The following is a 22,662-nucleotide window of genomic DNA, read 5'->3' on the forward strand; positions in this document are numbered from 1 at the left end:
TTAATAATGCAAACATATTCTAAGTGCAGGACACGGAGGTGTGGAGAGGGCATTGCTCCAGGAAAGGGGGCGTGGAAAACTAGGAGGGGGCGTGTCCCTGTGACATGTCCCCAATTTGGCACTTTTGAGGGTAGGGAAACGGAGGTGGAGTTACAAGGAGGGTGAAGGCAGAGACACTGAGGTGAAGTTACAGGGACGGTGAGAGCAGGAACAATGAGTAGATGTTACAGGGAGGGAGAGGGAAGGGAAAGTTCCCCCACCTTCTCCCATAATCATGAGCATGCCAGGGAAAAAATGCACACACACATATATATATATATATACACAGTCAGGTGCATAAATATTGGGACATTGACAGAATTGTCATATTTTGGCCTCTATTCACCACCACAAGGGCTTTGAAATGAAACAAACAAGATGTGCTTTACATGCAGACTTTCAGATTTAATTTGAGGGTAATTACTTCCAAATCAGGTGAACGGTGTAGGAATTACAGCGGTTTCTATATGTGCCTCCCACTTTTTAAGGGGCCAAAAGTAATGGGACTATCAACTCAAAAGCTATTTCATGAACAGGTGTGGGCTATTCCCTCGTTATTTCATTATCAATTAAGCAGGTAAAAGGTCTGGAGTGGATTCTAGGTGTGACATTTGCATTTGGAATCAGTTGACTCTCAATATGAGATCCAAAGAGCTGTCACTATCAGTGAAGCAAGACATCATTAGGCTGAAAAATCAAAACAAACCCATCAGAGAGATAGCAAAAACATTAGGTGTGGTCAAATCAACTGTTTGGAACATTCTTAAAAAGAAAGAACGTACCGGAGAGCTCAGCAACACCAAAAGACCCGGTAGACCACGGAAAACAACTGTGAATTATTTCCCTGGTGAAGAAAAACCCCTTCACAACAGTTGGCCAAAAAAAACAGGAAGACCAGATTAGAGTTTGCCAAACAACATCGAAAAAAGCCATTACAGTTCTGGAACAACATCTTATGGACAGATGAGACAAAGATCAACTTGTACCAGAGTGGTGGGAAGAGAAGAGTATGGAGAAGGAAAGGAACTGCTCATGATCCAAAACATACCACCTCATCAGTGAAGCATGGTGGTGGTAGTGTCATGGCGTGGGCATGTATGGCTGCCAATGGAACTGGTTTCCTTGTATTTATTGATGATGTGACTGCTGACAAAAGCAGCCGAAATGAATTCTGAAGTGTTTCAGGCAATATTATATGCTCATATTCAGTCAAATGCTTCAGAACTCATTGGACGGCGCTTCACAGTGCAGATGGACAATGACCCAAAGCATACTGCAAAAGCAACCAAAGAGTTTTTTAAGGCTAAAAAGGGGAATGTTATGCAATAGCCAAGTCAATCCCCTGACCTGAATCCGATTGAGCATGCATTTCACTTGATGAAGACAACACTGAAGGGAAAATGCCCCAAGAACAAGCAGGAACTGAAGACATTTGCAGTAGAGGCCTGGCAGAGCATCACCAGGGATGAAACCCAGCTTCTGGTGATGTCTATGCGTTCCAGACTTCAGGCTGTAATTGCCTGCAAAGGATTTGCAACAAAAGTATTAAAAAGTGAAAGTTAGATTTAGGATTGTTTTGTTTGTGGGAGGCACATATAGAAACCGTTGTAATTCCTACACCATTCACCTGATTTGGATGTAATTACCCTCAAGTTAAATCTGAAAGTCTGCAGTTAAAGCACATCTTGTTTGTTTAATTTCAAAGCCATTGTGGTGGTGAATAGAGGCCAAAATATGAGAATTCTGTCAATGTCGCAATATTTATGCACCTGACTGTGTGTGTGTGTGTGTGTATGTATATATATATATATATATATATATATATATATATATATATATACACACATACATACACACACACACACTATATGGACAAAAGTATTTGGCCACACCTGTTAATTATTGAATTGAGGTGTTTCAATCAGACCCTTTGCCACAGGTGTATAAAATGAAGCACCCAGCCATGCAGTCTCCATTTGTGATACAAAATGGGTCGTTCTGAAGAGCTCAGTGATTCAGTGGTACTGTGATAGGACGCGCGGTACTGCGATAGGACGCCACCATTGCAATAAGACGGTTTGTGAAATTTCATCCCTGCTGGATATTCCACGGCCAACTGTGAGTGATATTATTAGAAAGTGGAAGCGTTTAGGAACAGCAGCAACTCAGTCATAAAGCAGAAGACCATGTAAAATGACAGAGCGAGGGTCAACGACTACGGCGCATGTTCCATAACTGAAGAGTTCCAAACTTCCACTGGCATTAATGTAAGCACAAAAACGGTGTGGCGGGAGCTTAATGAAATGGGATCCATGGCCGAGCAACTGCATGCAAGCCTCACATCACCAAGGCCAATGCTGAGAGTTGGATGGACTGGTGTAAAGCACACTGACCCTGGACTGTGGAGCAGTGGAGACGTGTTCTGCGGAGTGATGAATCTCTTTTTGGCAGTCAGATGGGTGAGTCTGGGTTTGGCGGATGCCGGGAGAACGTTACCCGCCTGACTGCATTGTGACATGTGAAGTTTGGTGGAGGAGGGATAATGGTATGGGGGCTGTGTGTCAGGGTTTGGGCTAGGTCCCTTCTCTCCACTGAAGGGCATTCTTAATGGTTCAGCATACCAAGACATTTTGGCTATGCTCCCAACTTTCTGGCAACAGTTTGGGGAAGGCCCTTTTCTATTCCAACATGACTGTGTCCCAGTGCACAAAACAAGGACTATAAAAGACTTATATATTCAATTAGCCGCGATCAGCCGCTTTCGGCAAAAAAGTTTCGCTGATGACGTCATTTCGCCAGGCGAAAACTTATCCCTGTATTCGATTCCAAAGACTTTTCGCCTAGGCAGAAAGTGAATGCATCGGTATAGGCGAAAAAGATTTGCTTATGAAAGCAGGCGGAAAAAAGTGCAGAATTGAGGTTTGGGGGCACAAAGCTGTGGAAACCACCCTGCACCCTTGGGACAGCCCCCCAAAGGTTAACTGCATAAAAACTTCACCTCAAAAAATTACTTTGAAAAAAGGGGGTGAAAAAGTACAAAGTTGGATTACAAACTTAAAAAAACCTAGCAAAATAGACTTGTGGGGGGGGTCTGCAAGTATGGGGGAGGTGTGTTTTTAGATTGCAGGTGCTTGCTGAAGGTGCATTTTTAAAACTTCACTTATGCAAATTTTAACCAAGCTTGCACCCATTTTCACGTACCCCAAATTTGCTGGGACTAGTTATTTTCTCAAAAACAAACCTGCTAATTGCTATTCTTCATCTCTTGTGCAAAGACGCTAATTAGCAGCTATTGAGAGCATTTATGTACCCCAAATAGCTTCAGTAGGGCGATTCGGGGGCATCTACATTGATCCCCAATATCAGTGCATCTTTTAGGGGGTGTCAGGCTGATTTCCCCAAATCTGACAGCACTTTTCGCCTGTTTGAGTTTCGCCGGGTCCCGTTTTCTCGTCCTTTGGAATTGAACAGGGCGAATAGCGGGGCAGCGCACTAAAAGTTTTTGCCTCCAAAACACGCGAAGTCGTCGAAAAGAACGGCAGGCGAAACCTTTCCGACTCATCGCGGCTAATTGAATATGCCCCATGGTTTGAGGAGTTCAGTTTGGAAGAACTTGCCTGGCCCACACAGAGGCCCTGATTCAAAGCCGGACGCTCTGACAGAGCGCTCGCTCTGAATCAGGGCCGTCCTTCCTAATTTTAGAGCGCGCATAGCTGTGGGTGACCACCCACAGCTATAGCGAGCGGCCAAAAAGATGGTCGCGATGGTCAAGACCATCGCGACCATCGGGCTTGCGACGAGAGCCTTGTGGTAGGGTCTCGTTGCCGCAAGCCCTGGAGTGCTTTCGGCTCTATCAGAGCTGAGCGCACTCCCACTGACATCACTTGTGATATCAGTGGGGCCGGCCCCAGACGGTAGGCGTTCCCATGGGAACGCCTCCGTTTGGGCAGCAACGCCCCCGGCACGCCCACCAAAGGGGGCATGATGTCACTCACCGACAGCACGCCCCCTTTGTAGCGAGACCCATAGCGACGGCTTGGCCGTCGCTATCCGGGTCTCGCGCATGCGCACGACGGTGCCGGCTCCCTCATGCGCATGCGCACTGGGCCAACATCTACCCGCTTGCGAGCGGGTCTGAATTAGGCCCAGAGCCCTGACCTCCAACCCATCGAGCACTTTTGAACCGGAATGGAGACTGCGATCCAGGCCTTCTCGTCCAACATCAGTGCCTGACCTACAGAAAGAATGGGCAGATATTCCCACCGAAACATTCCACAATCTTGTGGAAATCCTTCCAAGAAGAGTGGAAGCTGTTATAGCTGCAAAAGGAGGACCAACTCCATATTATAATGTATGTATTTGAATACAATGTCATTACAGTCCCTGTTGGTGTAATTGTCAGGCGTCCGAATACTTTCGCCCATATAGTGGAGGGTGTATAGGCTAGCTCACAACTGGCTGCAGACTTGTATTGGGTTGTACCCGTGGATGACCAAATGATCAGATTTTATTACAATGAATAAGTTAAAGCTTTCTGACCACCATAGGAGCTGATTATAATTAATTAGCAGATGCTAAGATAAATAAAATGTTCCCTGATCCTCCAATTTTTGCCTTGTAAGTAGCTCGCCCATTATGCCAGGCACTGGTCAGGTGTGGGCAATAACTGGCCAGCCAGCTGCTGTTGAACCACAAATCCCAGCATGCCTTGCACCAGCTTTAGCATGGCCAAATAGCAAAACTCTGGCAGGACATGCTGGGATGTGTAGTACTACAACAGCTGGGGGGCCTCTTATTGCCCAACCCTAGACTAGGCAATACCCTGTTCCCACATCACCAGCCTCGCAGCTACACATTAGCAACGCTCCTCACTGGTTTGGAGGACTAATGTACAAGAGGGGGATGTAGGAGAGGCAGAGCGACTTGTACGTCAGCCACACACACAGTGGCAAAGGGTGGGGAGGGGATTCTCTCATTTATTTTTGGTATTCTGCTTCTATTATTACTGATGAAATAACCTCCACCTCACTGGGGACAAGTGATCCAATGATGTTATTTATAGCATTTGTATTTTTTTTATATAAATTATTTAAAAAAAAAAAGTTTTTAATACACAGTAAAACTGCACTTTAAATAACAAAGATAGTCATATAAAAAGCAAGATGCTAGCACCAGTCCCAGACCAAGGGGGGGACGATAGAAAAACACCAGCGTACCAGAATCACCGTCCTGGAAACATTCCATCAAAAGCATTTTGACCGTATTGGCATTCTAACTTTAAACATATTCATAAAGCAGCGTGTTTAAAAGTTATAATGCTCATACAGTTAAAATGCCTTCAATAACATTACATCAGTGTCAGTGTTCTCCCGTCTACATAATGCTGCCGAAATATTGATATACCCAGATATAACACAGTATCGTCCATAAACATAAGAGTGTAACGCACGTTTATTATAGGGATATATATACGCTACCGTTCAAAAGTTTGGGGTCACTTAGAAATTCTTATTTTTGAAAGAAAAGCACTGTTTTTATTCAATGAAGATAACATTAAATGAATCAGAAATACACTCTATACATTGTTAATGTGGTAAATGACTATACTAGCTGCAAACGTCTGGTTTTTAAAGGAATATCTACATAGGTGTATAGAGGCCCATTTCCAGCAACCATCACTCCAGTGTTCTAATGGTACATTGTGTTTGCTAAGCGCGTTAGAAGACTAATGGATGATTAGAAAACCCTTGTGCAATTATGTTAGCACAGCTGAAAACGGGTTTGCTCGTTAGAGAAGCTATAAAACTAAGCTTCCTTTGAGCTAGTTGAGTATCTGGAGCATCACATTTGTTATACTCGACAGTCTATTCTTGTTCTTAAAAATTAAGACTTTTCCATACGAGAAATTAACAAGAAACTGAACATTTCCTACAACGGTGTGTATTACTCCCTTCAGAGAACAACACAAACAGGCTCTAACTAGAGTAGAAAGAGAAGTGGGAGGCCCCGGTGCACAACTGTGCAAGAAGACAAGTACATTAGAGTCTCTAGTTTGAGAAATAGACGCCTCACACGTCCTCAACTGGCAGCTACATTAAATGGTACCCGCAAAACGCCAGTGTCAACGTCTACAGTGAAGAGGCGACTCCGGGATGCTGGCCTTCTAGGCAGAGTGGCAAAGAAAAAGCCATATCTGAGACTGGTCAATAAAAGGCAAAGATTAATATGGGCAAAAGAACACAGACATTGGACAGAGGAAGATTGGAAAAAAGTGTTATGGACAGACAAATCGCAGTTTGAGATGTTTGGATCACACAGAAGAACATTTGTGAGACGTAGAACAAGTGAAAAGATGCTGGAAGAGTGCCTGACCCCATCTGACGCCATCTGTCAAGCATGGTGGCGGTAATGTGATGGTCTGGGGCTGCTTTGGTGCTGGTAAAGTGGGAGATTTGTACAAGGTAAAAGGGATTTTGGATAAGGAAGGCTATCACTCCATTTTGCAATGCCATGTCATACCCTGTGGACAGCGCTTGATTGGAGCCAATTTCCACCTCCAACAGGACAATGACCCAAAGCACACCTCCAAATTATGCAAGAACTATTTAGAGAAGAAGCAGGCAGCTGGTATTCTGTCTGTAATGGAGTGGCCAGCGCAGTCACCAGATCTCAACCCCATTGAGCTGTTGTGGGAGCAGCTTGACCGTATGGTACGCAAGAAGTGCCCATCAAGCCAATCCAACTTGTGGGAGGTGCTTCAGGAAGCGTGGGGTGAATGCTTGGCATATTTTGGAGTTTTATGGGGAGAACAGACTGCACATTGCTAAGCGGCCGCTGTGAGAACACGTCTCTGATGTTCTGCTGAAGAGAAGACAACCTTCATTGTTTTTTTTTTTTCATCTGCGCAATTGACAAGCGATATTTTCCCAGCCCTGTTTGCATACACCCTACAGCAGTCACATGTTGTACAGATGTCCCTGGAAATTTTTGTCTCTTCAAAAGTCCCTGTTCACTATTCATCAACTGCTCAATAGTGTTCCTCTTTTGGTGCATCTTAAACAAACACCACATAGAAAGCGTTAAACATTTCATTAAGTAGGAATATTTATAGTGCTAATAAAAGCATGATCTAACCAAACTCTGTAATAATGGCAGAAGAGGACTACAGAGACCGTAACACACGGAGCATGCTTCAGTTCCCTGGCTCAGTAGCCAAATGTCTTTAGAAACTATTTTAAAATGTTGGTAGATAGATATATCTATCTATCTCTGGCAGTTGGTGTGGCTCCCATATTTGAATAGTGAGGGAATGGAATGTGTTACTACAGAGGTGAGAGAGGAAAATGTGTTACTACACAGGTGAGGGAGGGGGAATGTCAAATGTGTTACTACAGGGTGAAGGAAGGCAACGTGTTATAACAGACGTGTAACACAGAGGTGAGGGAGGGGAATGTGTTACTCCAGAAGTGAATAAGTTACTACAGATGTGAGGGAGGGTTTGTATTTCTACACAGGTGAGGGAGGGGAATGTGTTACTATGAAGTGAATGTTTTATAACACAGACAACGGAGGGGAATATGTTACTACAAGGGTGAGCGGGGGTAAATGTGTTACTACAGAGGTGAGGGAGAGGAATGTGTTAAAACAGGGGTGAGAGGGGGGGTGGTATGTTACTACAGAGGTTACTCTACAGGTGTGAGGGTAATGTCTTACCTTGTGTGTGAAATGTACTTATCTGTGCAAAGCAAGTCTGTTATCTTGACTGCAGGCCAGTCACTCAGGTCCTTATTTAGTGATGCAAAAGGAAATGGTTACTTCCCCTACAGAGCTGTTAAACTGAATTTCACCTACACACCATGGAAGCGGCCATTTTGTTGAATGAGCCAATATTCATCAGTTCCCTACTCTCAATGTGCGGGAGATATCCCAGATTAGGGTGGATCCTGCTGGACACCTGTCTGCAAGAAAGATGGGAATGAACCATGACAACGGAAATCTTGTCATCAAGCACGGCCCACATTAGTGACCATTGAGTGGGCAGGGACGTGATGATGTCATTGAAGACGAGCATGGTGTCCCCTACGTCGCACTCTTAAAGCCAATCCCACTCTGCAGCTCCTGGAGTAAGATACTCAGGCTCAATTCCCCAGGAACCAGCGACATCACTGAGACAGGGGCCACTATCACTAGTTACCAACAGACTTAGGGGTTTATTTATCGATTCTATAGACCGCGAAGTAAATAGCGCCGGGAGGGAGCTCCTGGAGATATTCAACTCAGCGTGGTTAAGGTTTTCTTCTTGTACCTCTCCAGGGGTGCGAGCATAAATCAGACAAGAGTACAGGCGCGATGCTGTTTACTGCCCTTAGCGCCGGGAAAACAGCATCGCACCGGGAAGTTTAGTCGGAGAATGCCTGTTCTCGCGACTAAACAACCTGTTTAAGGCACGAGGGGCGGGAGAACGGGTATTCCATGATCTAACATCGCGCAGAATTGAATAGCGCCGGGAGCTCCCTCCCGGCGCTATTTACTTTGCGATCAATTGAATTGAGCCCATTGTGAGAGATGAAGTACTAACCAATCGGCTTCCTATTTACATTTTGCAGGCTGTATTTATAAAATGATAGGAGCTGATTGGTTGGTAATTTATTACAATTTTATCTCTCTCCCAGCTTTGATAAATACCACTCTAAATAATAGTTCCAATGGTTGCCTCTATCGTGTCCAGGAGTAATTTAGATAACAAATCAGCTGTATACTTAGAACCTAACGTCACCGATATGTATCAGCAAATAAACATGCAGTCTTGGCAGCCTGTAGTGTCTACTTTCCAGATATGTGATAGAATCTAAAAGACAATGAGCTGACTCTGCAAATAGCGTGCGCCGTTAGCAGCCCCGTGACACCTGACAGGCCGTGTGCTCTGCCCTGTGGGGTGTTGGGGTAGGACACTGCAGTTACAATTTTGCAACCAAATACAGAGCAAGGCGAATATTTCTCTAGAACGTTTAGCTCCTCTCTAAGTAGAAGGTTACTTTAAGCAGAGTGGTCCCAAACGACTAATCCTAATCCGCCATCATGGCTAAAAAGCACAGACCTAGCATCTTTGCAACCGACGATGAGGAGCAATGAAGCAACCTCCCCAACTGCAGGATCATTTATAGTGGTCGCCAGGACCCCAAAAATGTGTCGCGTTTCCCTTCTCTCAACTGTTTGTGTGAGAGAAAGTCAGCCAAGAGGTTTTGCCCCGGCCGGCTATGGCGGTGACTCCTGCAATGGAAGCTCATCCTCTTTGGCATCTGTGTCTCCCCATGCCACCAAACAGGATGGAGTCTTGCACATGACACAGATGGTTTGGCGCATATACAATGGCCGATTTCTTTCTTTGGCCCATGCGCAGAGATCCGACAGATCCATCCGCAATGCCAGGTTGCATCTAACGCAGAATCAGCAACAATGCGTTCGGGGAAGCTGGCATTCTAGGAGTATCGTAGCCTCCACCACCTGGAGACATACCCTCTGCACCATTGCAATAGACCGATGGAGGCTACACACTTGCTCTCAATAGACAAAGCTCTGACATGTGCCACGGGGGAGGGGGCTTGGACTGCACACCCTAATTTTAAACATAATAAGAGGTGCTACCATGCTGAGACTTGTAGTACAATACAGGGGACAAAGAACACAGGTCAATGATAGTCACAATAATCCTGCTAACGGTACAATTAAAATGGAGTATAAGTGAGGTTCTTAGTACAAGTTTGGCCAACAATGTTTGCCCATCCACCACGTCAAGGTGAACTCCCATAAAATGGGTCCCTAACATCCCTAATACTAACACATTATGTCTCATAGTGCCCATTCTAATATGTAGACAGTAATGCAGGATTCTGGGCAGATGATTAAAAGCACCCAAGGGCAGATGGGTGGGGTGCAAGCACCAAGCAGAAGGAGTCTCCGCCTTCAAGTGTACATAATATACAAATAGTGGAAAGTAGGAGGGGCCTTGGACTGCACGCCTTAATTTAAACGTAATAATCCCACGTGCTATTAGCATCGTACTGCTGGGGAATCCATACTGGGAGCACTATACAGTAATATCATCCTGCACAGTAATAAAGATTTGCTGATCCAGTTATTGGGGCAAGGGGCCAGATCACACAGCCGACAGAGCAGTATCTGAGCTAAGGAGATGATCTATATCAGGGATGGGGAACCTCAGGCCTGGGGGCCGTATAAGATCCCCAGAACCATTTGGTCTGTCCCTCTGAGCTTTATTTCTGCTAGCCTCATCTATAATTGCACCCTGCAGTCAGAATCTACGCAGCAGTGCCGCCTGGGGCGTCCATAAGACGGTCACACCCTTACAGCTCCCCGGAGCATCCTCAGGATGCTCCAGGTATTGCTGTAATCACTGGCGATTGTGGCCCCGTCCCTGTGTGACATCACACAGAGGGGGCGTGGCCTGCCCCGGGCCCGCGAATAATGTTATATATATCAATATGGCCCTCGGCAAAAAAAAGGTTCCCCGTCCCTGATCTATATAGTATTACGGATATGGTATTTGTCATTTCAGGCAACAACAACACTGCCCGTGCACCTTTCATTAGGGCAATTTTGTCGTAACCTTTTGTTAAAGGCAATAAAAATGTCAACAATTATCCATATTCTCAAGCCCATTCGCCAAATAATCAACACACTGCTAAGAAAACACCAATATATACTAATAACAGCTCCTACTCTCATTGTTACTGAAACGCAGATGACTTTCTCATGAGGATTATGTAGAAATTGTCTATATTAAAGATTTCTGCACTTTGTAGAAAATGTTCCCCCCCCCGACCACAGCCCCGTACGTACGTACAAGTGAGGAATAGAAATTATTGATGGAGTTACGTGTATATTGGAAAGGACTAATTATTCCTAACCCATCCAACATGACAAATGAAGAAACAGATGAAAGCTGGGAGGTCTTAGGACAGCCAAATGACAACGTGGGGCAGGGAGGGGTTTACACGAATGCAAATATACTTTCATCATTTACACTTACTAGCTGTTATAATGCCCCGTCGTCCCTTCCCAGGACAGTATGCGCCTCTGGTTTAATATGACTACAGCAGAAGTGAGCTGCTAGGCAGCGTGCATCACACCAGCTGCTGTGGAACTACACTTTCCAGCATGCCCTGCCAGAGTCTTGCAGTTAAGGCATGCTTAAAACTGTGGTAAGGCACGCTGGGAGGTGTAGTTTTACCAAAGCCACAGGTTGCCTAGTTCTGTGCTAGACAATAGTTGCTGAGATCTGGTGGCCCTTGGATCAGATCCGATGGTCGTGGGGCCTTGTAGAACATGTTCCCTGATCTGTTAGCGTTACCTCCAGAGAGGACAGAGCCTATCCGGAATAAGGGCAGAATTCAATTGTTTTCAGCCCCCTTCGCGCCCGACGGAGCTATTCAATTGTTGCTCCTGTCGGGCGCGATCAGCTGCCAGCGCTCCATTACAGCTCCCCCCATGGGGGCGCGAACTGAAATGGGCGAAAAGTGACCTATTTGGGCGCCCAAACGGCACTTTTCGCGATTGGGCCCAGCACTTTGGTCGGGGAAAGCCGATTTACGCGGCTAAACCCGACCACTTTGGGCGAGATCAGCGCGAACAGCTGGAACAATTGAATAGCGACCCGCAATCTCCCGTCACTTTAGACGGGAGATCCGGACCGCGAAAACAATTGAATTCCGCACCAAGAGTCTCACTGGATGTAATAATATAGAGCCAGGTGTGGAAAAAATGCTTGGTGCCTTGTTTCTGAGGCAAATTGCTCTTATTCCTGTTGACGCTACCTGCGCCCCTTGATAGTGAACTAATACTTTTAACAACAATCCTTCCGGAAATCATGATTCACATAGGTTACTGCGTAAATAGTTACATTGATAATAAGTGCAAAGGCGCAGCGAAGCTGACACTTTTCTTCTTTACCGTCAGAACAAGTGCGTCAAGAAACAACGGAAATGTTTTATCAAAATACTTTATTTCAGGGATAAATCACCTGTCTGCCCCCCAAATAAGTCCCATATCAACAGGTAGACACCCCCAACAAACAGCACTGCATTGGCTTTTAAAATTCATCACTCACTCCTGCCCCCTGTCTTCACCGACTAAAACAGCCTATTTCATACAAATAAAAACGTCTTTATTCTCGGCAAAGACGGCATAGAAAAAAAAAGGGGGAGGGGGGCAAAAGGAACAATATATATATTTATACCGTCTTCCTAGGAGATCAGATAAAGATTAAGAGGACGAGTGTGAGTTTGAAGTCTAGGGGGGGGGGGGGGCTTGCAGCAACTTCGGGGATATGTTTCGTTGTACGGTGGAGGGCGTTTTCCTTGTCAGATGGCGAATAACAGATGGAGGAGAAACCGAAAAAAGTTTTTTAAAAAAAGTAACAAAAAAAGTCAGGTAAGGTTAAAGGTCATCAGTTACACTGAGCGCCGCGTGTGCTGACACGTCCTCAGTTACATCAGGTCACAAACCGGTTTGGAAACAGCGTTCGGAGGGTTATTTTTCTTGCAGCAGGATTTCTCGTTTGATTGCAACAGGAGAATTGTGGCCAAAAGAAATGCAGGAGACGGGCGCCAAAATCCACCGCGGCCACATCTGCGCTCGTAGCGCACGTGTAATAAACACAACAGTCTCTCTGGATTCTCCTTGGATGCCAGGGCGCCGCTATACCTTACCGGGAATTTTCGCCCTCTTGCGAGCAATGGCGTCTTCCACAGCTTTGAGCTGTTTGAGGAGTTCCTCCCTGCGTGATAATGTGCTGGCTTTGCCAGACTTGGCGGTGGAGGCGGCCGCACCGGCGTCTGCTGCCTTCCCTGGGATGCTGGTAACTTTGCTTGAGCTCTTCTGCTGCGGCGGAGAAAGCGGGCGCTTCCTGAGGGAGCGAGATAAGGAATTAGGATAACGAAAAAAATAAAAAAAACAACAGGTTTTTAAAATAGAATCAAATCCTTATATCACAACCACACGGAGATCTTTGGCCCTCCAGCTGCTGTGGAACTACACATCCCAGCATGCACTGCCACTGTTTTGATATAACGGCATGCTAAAACTGTGGCAGGGGATCCTGGGATCTGTAGTTCCACAGCAGCTGGAGGGCCAAAGGTTGGAGACCCTTGTTCTAGAGGATGGTGAATTGTATCATCTTACCTTTTATTTAATGCCAAGACACAAAATACTAATGGTTCATCCCTGTATATCACTCCTTGCCAGCTGCCATAATTACGTTAATGTACAACCCACAGCCCAGGCCACCGGACTATATGAAAAGATTTACCACGCACAATACGCCTTTCCTCTAGTCTCCAATCCTTCAAGCGATCCCTGAAAACTCACCTCTTCAGGCAAGCTTATCAGATCCCAGAACCACCAATATAACCTTCATAGCCTCCATATGTAATTAAATCCCCTCTCACAGCCCACACACAACCTCACACATCGTCTTTCTCTCACATCCTCATGACATTTGTCCGACATTCCCGTGTGACTGGATCATACAGCCCACCAAGAAACTCTGCATTCTGGCCAGACCAAACTGCAATATATAGCACCTATCCTTGTATATCAATGCCTATTTCCCTATAGATTGTAAGCTTGCGAGCAGGGCCTTCCTACCTATATATCTGTCTGTTATTACCCAGTTTTGTTCTATTAATGCATACAATTGTAAAAGCGCAACGGAATGTGCTGCGCTATATAAGAAACTGTTAATAAATAAATAAATAAATAATAAATACATTTGCTAGCAGCGGCAGGTTACAATTACCGTCATTTACACCTTTTTATCCGCGCAAATGTGGCTCTATAACTTGGAGGTGTGGGGGTGAGCAGGGATGGAAACGAGCTACAATGCAAAGAAACCTAAATTTGAGGACTGTTAGGAAAGGACCTACCGAAGCTGATAATGAGGTTTTAACACAAGATTGTAAAGGGACATAAGTTAGTGCTCATTATTAACAGTTACAGAACAACTTTGGAATGCTGATCTTGCACAGAAAAACTTGTTGTACGATGCATGACAGTAAAACGCAGCTTTCGGATCCCCTGACTTTCCCTTGAAATTCTGCTAGACTGAGTATGAGAACGACTGTACACACGCTGCGCATGGCTGATCACATCCAGAGCTGCTGTAAGCGCCATGGTCACATCAATCCGTACAAAGCATAGCTAATACAGATTGTTGCTGCAGTCGCACCAAAACGGCCTCTCTCCACGTGCGACTTTTTCGCCCGAAAATACATCTTAGTCGCAATGCGATGGGACTAGGAGACGGTGCCGATTAATTTGATATGTGACACTTGTTTATCTCTGGGTGACTGAGGGGTATATTTACTAAAGTGAGAGCTTTTAAATCAAAATTTTTACATTTTATTGAAGTAAATCGTACAACAAACAAATATCAAATACCGTGGTGATCACAAAATAAGTGAAAAACATCCAAAATACACATCAAAAATAAATTACATAAACATAGGAAAAATATTCCAAAAAAAATCTTAAACAATAATATAATAATAAAAATAAATAAAATAAAAAAATAATAATAAAAATAAATAAATAAAATAAAAAAATAATAAAAATAAATAAGTAAAAAAAGTGAGAGTTTTTAGAAGTGGAGATGTTGCCCATAGCAACTAATCAGATTCTAGCTATTATCTTCTAGAAGGTGCTAGTTAAATAGGATCTGATTGGTTGCTATGGGCAACATCTCCACGTCAAAAACTCTCACTTTAGTAAATTCTGAACTGTATACAATGTGCAATGATGCAGTGGCCGCGGCTTTTTCCCACGCCAAGTTGTTGTGCTCCATTTTTCAGATTCGGTCGCACACAGATATACAAGTGTCACATATTATATTACAGCACAGTCACCTGTTACATCTCATACCGCGCAGTCACCTGTTACATCTCATACCGCGTAGTCACCTGTTACATCTCATACCGCGTAGTCACCTGTTACATCTCATACCGTGCAGTCACCTGTTACATCTCATACCGCGCAGTCACCTGTTACATCTCATACCGTGCAGTCACCTGTTACATCTCATACCGCGTAGTCACCTGTTACATCTCATACCGCGCAGTCACCTGTTACATCTCATACCGCGCAGTCACCTATTACATCTCATACCGTGCAGTCACCTGTTACATCTCATACCGCGCAGTCACCTGTTACATCTCATACCGCGCAGTCACCTGTTACATCTCATACCGCGCAGTCACCTGTTACATCTCATACCGCGCAGTCACCTGTTACATCTCATACCGCACAGTCACCTGTTACATCTCATACCGCACAGTCACCTGTTACATCTCATACCGCGCAGTCACCTGTTACATCTCATACCGCGCAGTCACCTGTTACATCTCATACCGCGCAGTCACCTGTTACATCTCATACCGCGCAGTCACCTGTTACATCTCATACCGCGCAGTCACCTGTTACATCTCATACCGCGCAGTCACCTGTTACATCTCATACCGCGCAGTCACCTGTTACATCTCATACCGCGCAGTCACCTATTACATCTCATACCGCGCAGTCACCTGTTACATCTCATACCGCGCAGTCACCTGTTACATTTCATACCGCGCAGTCACCTGTTACATCTCATACCGCGCAGTCACCTGTTACATCTCATACCGCGCAGTCACCTGTTACATCTCATACCGCGCAGTCACCTGTTACATCTCATACCGCGCAGTCACCTGTTACATCTCATACCGCGCAGTCACCTGTTACATCTCATACCGCGCAGTCACCTGTTACATCTCATACCGTGCAGTCACCTGTTACATCTCATACCGCTTTTCCACCAAAATCCCGGGTCCGACCCGGGATTTGGAAGACTATTCTAAGCCAGGTTAGGACTTACCCTGTTCCCACTGTGGTGCCGAACCGGGATATTCCCGAGTCCGCGGCGTTCACAAGGGTGCAGTGCCAGCACTCGGCGATGGTGTCAACACCAAGTGCCGGAAACTCCAGCTCTCCCCTGAACGCCAGGCCGGAGACCTGCGGTGTGGGGGGGGGGATATTACAGCCTCCCTGTATGAAGCGGGGATGGAGGTAAAAACTGGAACGGTCCGGACCATATGGGGGGGCTGTAATCTCTCCCACCTCAGTGACAGCTGTCAAAGACGCCTTCCGATTTCACCCAAAAACCATGCTGTAAACGGGTCCAGTTTACACTGAGCTGGCCCCGTGTAAAACCCTGCTCGAGACTCGGTAAGAAATGGCGGGTCAGTCAACCTGGGATTCTTCCTCTAGGAGCCTTTTCCACGGAGCCACGACCAGGATTGACATGGCAATGACCTGGGCTTTTGCGGCAATGGAAATGGGGTATTAGTTGCAATGCTTTGCGCCTAAGACACATTTTCGTCGCACTGGCGTCTAACTCTAGCAAGGCGTATAGCGTATAGAGGCTGGGTGTTTGAGGACACGTGTAGGTAACAAATCACTGTAACACCAGCGTCTGACTCCCAACGTATAGCATACATACTGTTACAAGCACCAGTTATGCAGGAACACTTATTTCACAATCCTATTACGATGTATCAGAAAGACTTTCATACAGGAAATGTTACAACAAATCTTCATTGGCGTTCACAGTAACATGACACACACACTGGTCACCGGGTTTCTACTCTTATGATTGAAAAGATTAAAATTACACCTTTTCTACAGCACAAAGTTAACCGTGATGTAGAACACTGCTACACTGTGGCAACAAAGACCATTACTGTAGCTGAACAAACTGACTTGACACATCACCTAGCTCACAAGTACATAGGTTAGCAAATAATCTGGGACATGAGATAAATGAGTTTTACATTTAAAAAGGACAGTAGCAGCTCAAATTGCTCTCTATCTGCTAATGAAAGACTGGAGCATAATATTTGCTCATATTAAGGGGAGACATTTCCCAAGCTCCCACCCACGTTCTATAAAAGAGACTTATACGTGATGGACAACCAACCACAGGAGTGCTCTCTGCATGTAGATCCGCCAACCTACCTGTCTGGCTGAGCGGGGGAAGGCTTGGGGTTTGGAACCCTCTGACGCTCTGGTTTCGGTGAAGGCGGCTTGCCAGGTTGCTTGCGGTCTCGTGCTGTTACCACGCGGGAAATGAAAAAACCAAAGCGTTAGTAATAAGTTACACACAGATCTGCCCCCGGAGAACCCCAGTCTCTATTACAGCGGGTGATTTACAATGACCTCTGCCAAACGTAGGTAGCTGCGGCCCACGTCCTATCAGGCGCTGACGTCCGATTTACACCGGAACAGGCCTGCGGTCTGCCAGGGACCTTCTCCGCCTGGTCACCCCTCCGCTAATGTCCCCCCTATCGTATACATGAATAGGTGATGCGTCTGCATTACCGGCACACGTGGCAAACCTGTCTTGCCCACAGAAAGTGCAAAAACTGCTGCAAATATTCCACCCGACCATGGGCAGAATGCAAAAAAGATGTTGCTCATATAAAGTTCTCTTCCAGCCTTGCAAGCGGGCATAGATTGCTGCCATGAACCGCCAGAGTGCCCTCGTGCTCCAAACAGCGAACCTAAGTAACACCTGGAAAGTCTGAAGGACATGTGGGGGACGTGAAATATAAAAAGGTTACAAATGCACTTTAGGATATGTCCTGTCAGCAGTTCCAGTCTGTCCTATGCTCAGGAGGAAGCACCTTTCCTACACTCACAGATACTAACTCTAAAATAAACTAGGAAAGGGATATTTTATTTTTAAATGTAATATTTGTTACCAAAATAGTAAGAGAATATAATAGCTGTAAGTGAGTTTATTTAAAAACTAATCTATATTTAGATTATTCTAAATGAGAGGGAATCCTATCCGTGACGCAGCTAAATATACAGTGCAGGATAGACACGTAGCGATCCCCTGCCAGATGCAATAAGAGATAAGGATCAGAACATGAGAATGTCGGAAACACGTCACAGAGCTCCAGTGCTTCCCCAGATATACCTGCAGGCTGTGGAAGCCAATTCACAACTCAGCCCCCAACAGGGGGCCTGATTCATTACAGATCGCAACAGCATGCGCAGATCGGCCGATGGTTAGTACTGTGCATGCGTACGAGTACTGTGCGTGAGTTAGCACTGCGATCACCTTCGCGGATAAGAATCCATCGCAGAGTGACAGGCAGTGAGCAGTTGGGGGTGGTGATGGGGGAAGAGGTCGGTGAAACGCAGGCGTGCCTGCTCGTTTGAAGGCCGTTGCATGGGCGTGCATAAATTAACCACTGCTACGGATAATGTAGCTTGAGTACTCACTGCGTGCGACGAGGTTAGCAATTTCTGAGTAAGGTCAGACCTGTTGTAATTGTGCGCGAGGGGCCAATGTTACTCGATGTTCCCGATGTATACGCAGGACCGCAAGGTATTACGGATGTAAGATAGCGGTAGCGAGCGTCTCTATGCTGGCAGTGCGATAACAATCATTAGCCTATTTTCGCAGCAGACCTGCGTGCGATTACGGAGCTGTGATCACAATAGTGATGCGTAGTGAATCAGGCTCATAGATAGGCAATATATAGAGGACACTGTGTAATTATTTAATGTCTAAAGCTGGATACACACTGATAGATATATCGCCCCTTCCACTGAACGGGTTATATATTACAGTGCATCGCCGGGTGTGTACAGCGGATATGTCTGTGACTGGCGTAGCTCACAGACGTATCCGAACCGCTGTGCAGCACGACAGATGGCCGATACATCTGTAAGCTATAATCGGTCATCTGCTGGTGTGTACGGGCGACCCGCCGATCGCCCGTACACATGCTGCGGGACCCGGCGGTGACTGACAGCTCAACTGGGCGGGCAAATTTAAATGCCCGTCCAGTTGAGCTGTCAGGTAGGGCACATCGGGCAGACGACTGGTAAGTGTGTATACACTTACCAATCCTCAGCGGGTCAACCTAGTGTGTACACAGCTTTAGTGCTATGAGTGCTGAATGACCTAGTGCAGTGGTTCTCAAACTCGGGACCCCACACAGGTCATGTTTTCCAGGTCACCCAGGTGTAGTCATTACTAACTGACATATTTTAAAAAGATCCACAGGTGGAGCTAATTATTTCACTTGTGATTCTGTGAGGAGACCTGGAAAACATGCACTGTTTGGGGTCCTGAGGATCGAGATTGAGAACCTGTGACCTAGTGTAAGGGGGACTATAGAAGCAATAGCAGACTGTTTAGTCCTTACGTCTCATCTGTACCTGGTTATCCGGCCACACATGGCCAGGCTGTGCAGTAACTGGGCTAATGAAGAGCTGATGGCTTCTCATCACTTTTACAAGCAGCAATTGAGGATTCAATATTTTTTCCCAACAAATGGATATTTCTACATTGGGTGCTTACAAAGCGAGCACCTTACAGCCAGTCTGTAATCACCACACTGGGTTTAGCATCTACCACAAATCTCTCGTCATTACTGTTCCTTTGGGGCAGATGTACTAAGCTGTGGAGTTAAAGGGGAGAAAGATACTAACCAATCAGCTCCTAACGGTCATTCTTCACACAGCCTGTAATCTGACAGTTAGGAGCTGATTGGTTGATACTTTATCTCTCTCCACAGCTTAGTACATATCCCCCTTTATCTAGGAGGTACCTGAACGCCAATAAAATCTATTCCATGTAGTTGGCAAGCTTGATAAATTAATAATGTAAAAGGGGTTATTAGCTCCGAAAGTTCACCCGTAGCGCACACGAGAAACAGGTTGGGGATATCACACATTGTTCGTGTAGTGCATCTCACAGCGGATACACGATGAGGGTTTATCGTTCTATAAGGACACTACTCACCTCGCTCAGGGGATATATTGGCTTTCTTGGCAGGTGGGGCGGCCAGCCGGTCTTTATCGGACGGCTCGTACCGTTTCCTACTTCCCTTATCGGTGCCCTGTAAGAATGAGGCAATATCTCATTAGATACTATATGATATGATATAACATCGGAGGGATCTGTGGGATGCACAGAGGAAATGTGAGCTAACTTGATATATTACAGGATACACATATGCAAAGCAAAATATGTACAGAGTTTCCCCAACTCATAGCTGGTCTTAAGTGTAAGGTTCAGGGGCATCTATCCACCATACCTGCTGTGCTGCCCGTCTGCAGTTTCAACATTCTGTATGGGCGGACTGCCACCTGTGACTGTGGACTGGACTAAGTACAACAGCACATGCTTAGAGCCTGGCAATGCCAAGGCAGGTGGCTGGGCAACAGGGATACTGTGGCTGGGTATTATAGCATGTTTATTCATATTTTTCCAGAGCTGCTAACACAAAGTTATTTATTGACAGATAATTAAAGACACACACAGGGGGCAATATTTGATTCCATAATTTGACTTGTCTTGAATGTACGAACCTCTGAAAATACATTTAAAAAAAAAAAAAAAAAAGACGACTTTCACACGGAGAAAGTAACGTTTGTCAAATATAAGAGAAAATGTATTTATCGCCTATATCAATATTTCCCCGCATAGACAATAACCTCAAATGTTTATGTTCTCATTAAATCTACAGTGTTGGCACTGCTAACGTTCTGCACTCAGCCGATGCTGCGCTTCCTAAAAATGTCTCCGTGGCAACTAGTGTATCCCCTGTATTTGCCAAACCTTACCCGCGGCTCCCGCTTGCTCAGGATGGACAGTGGGACTGTTAGCGCAACGCTGCAGCCCTCCTCCCACAGGTAACATGCCCGGAGAGGCTGCCAGCAGAAGTACCAAGAGGAGTGTGCGCTCCCACAGGTAACATGCCCGGAGAGGCCGCCAGCAGGGGTACAAGGGGGAGTGTGCGCTCCCACAGGTAACATGCCCAGAGAGGCCGCCAGCAGGGGTACCAGGAGGAGTGTGCGCTCCCACAGGTAACATGCCCGGAGAGGCCGCCAGCAGGGGTACCAGGATGAGCGTGCGCTCCCATAGGTAACATGCCCGGAGAGGCCGCCAGCAGGGGTACCAGGATGAGCGTGCCCTCCCACAGGTAACATGCCCGGAGAGGCCGCCAGCAGGGGTACCAGGATGAGCGTGCGCTCCCACAGGTAACATGCCCGGAGAGGCCGCCAGCAGGGGTACCAGGATGAGCGTGCCCTCCCACAGGTAACATGCCCGGAGAGGCCGCCAGCAGGGGTACCAGGATGAGTGTGCGCTGGTAAGGGGTGCAGAAAATGGCGCATAATGCCCACTGCAAGGTTAAGTAATTATTACTGGCACCCTAGATACAAGTAAAATCAAGCTTAACGGTCTGGCACGCATTTAGTTTACCACGCCAGAGATGTACTGACGGTAGCTGCAATAGCAATACACAGTCAGCACAATGACTGCCAAGTAATGAGCTCTCAGTGTCATTCGAGCATGGCTCTTAGGGAATTGTTCTGCTTGGCCATCAGCCAGAGAGCTTCAGCAGAACCCCCACCCTCTGCGGGTAAATCAGTGATGTCATTCAGAAGAGGAACCTGTAGCCTCAGTAAAGGGTAAAGAATTACAGGAATGGCGTCCACTAAACTGTGGTTCTGCTAATAGGTGACAGAGTGCAAGGCCGGTGCTCACATCACCTTGCTTAGTAGCGTCAGCTTGATGTCCTTGTGGGCGCTGAAGCTGCTCTGGGCCGGCGGGGGCACGGGGGGCTGCGTGGCTGCTGTTTTGTTACTGCTGGCAGGCTTGGGCAATTTTGCAGGGGCAGCTTTTGGAGGCTGGGTGGGGGGCTCGCGGGCCCGTCTGTCTTCCTTAGGTCGCTGCTCCTCCTTAGGCCGCTGCTCCTCCCTCGGCCGTTGATCTTCCTTTGGCCGCTGCTCCTCCCTCGGCCGTTGCTCCTCCTTAGGCCGCTGCTCCTCCCTCGGCCGTTGATCCTCCCTCGGCCGTTGATCCTCCCTCGGCCGTTGATCTTCCTTTGGCCGCTGCTCCTCCCTCGGCCCCCGCTGCTCCTCCCTTGGTCCCCGCTGCTCCTCCCTCGGCCGCTGCTCCTCCCTCGGCCCCCGCTGCTCCTCCTTAGGCCGTTGCTCCTCCCTCGGCCGTTGCTCCTCCCTCGGCCCCCGCTGCTCCTCCCTCGGCCGCTGCTCCTCCTTTTTGTTTTTGTCGGTAGAGGCTGGATTAAAAACACGAAACAGAGCAAATTTACAATATTACAGATAACACGGGAATCACTGAAAGAGTTTCCTATTATAAGCGGTCTCTCGGAGGTAGGCGCTATATAAGTGGGAATTTGGCGTTTACCTTTTTCCTTCTCTTTCTTCGGCTGTGCCGGTGTGGGAGAGCGGGAGCTGGCTGAGGAGATGGGGCTGGCGAGGTCAGCGTACAGGTCATCGGAGTCGGCACTGCGCACGGAACTGCTGCTGGATGAGACACTGGAGACGGACGAAACGCTGCTCACACTTAGCGACCTACGAGAAAACCCCCGCTGCATTAATCACACTGAGGTACACACACAGCAGCAATACAACACAAGGCACAGCAAAGAGATTTACAATACGCAAGAGAATCATTTACCATTTACTTTACTGCATTAGACAGTTTAAATGGCTCAGGAAGTGGAGAAAGTGACAAGTATGGGAGAC

General features: G+C 46.6%; 1 protein-coding gene across 1 annotated transcript in view; it reads right to left on the reverse strand.

Annotated features, from left to right (window-relative positions):
• Window positions 1-12,042: 12,042 nt before the first annotated feature.
• ZC3H18 (zinc finger CCCH-type containing 18) overlaps window positions 12,043-22,662 on the reverse strand; it is a 177,613-nt gene continuing 166,993 nt past the window's right edge. The window contains exons 16-20 of the mRNA XM_088448005.1: window positions 22,322-22,488; window positions 21,664-22,193; window positions 19,910-20,006; window positions 17,104-17,197; window positions 12,043-12,964 (exon numbers count right to left, since the gene is read on the reverse strand). Coding sequence (XP_088304131.1) covers window positions 12,757-12,964; window positions 17,104-17,197; window positions 19,910-20,006; window positions 21,664-22,193; window positions 22,322-22,488 — 1,096 coding nt within the window. The 3' untranslated portion in view covers window positions 12,043-12,756. The remainder of the gene's footprint in view (window positions 12,965-17,103; window positions 17,198-19,909; window positions 20,007-21,663; window positions 22,194-22,321; window positions 22,489-22,662) is intronic.

Source organism: Taudactylus pleione, unplaced genomic scaffold (assembly GCF_031769625.1).
Source record: "Taudactylus pleione unplaced genomic scaffold, aTauple2 ptg000447l, whole genome shotgun sequence".
Taxonomy (NCBI): domain Eukaryota; kingdom Metazoa; phylum Chordata; class Amphibia; order Anura; family Myobatrachidae; genus Taudactylus; species Taudactylus pleione.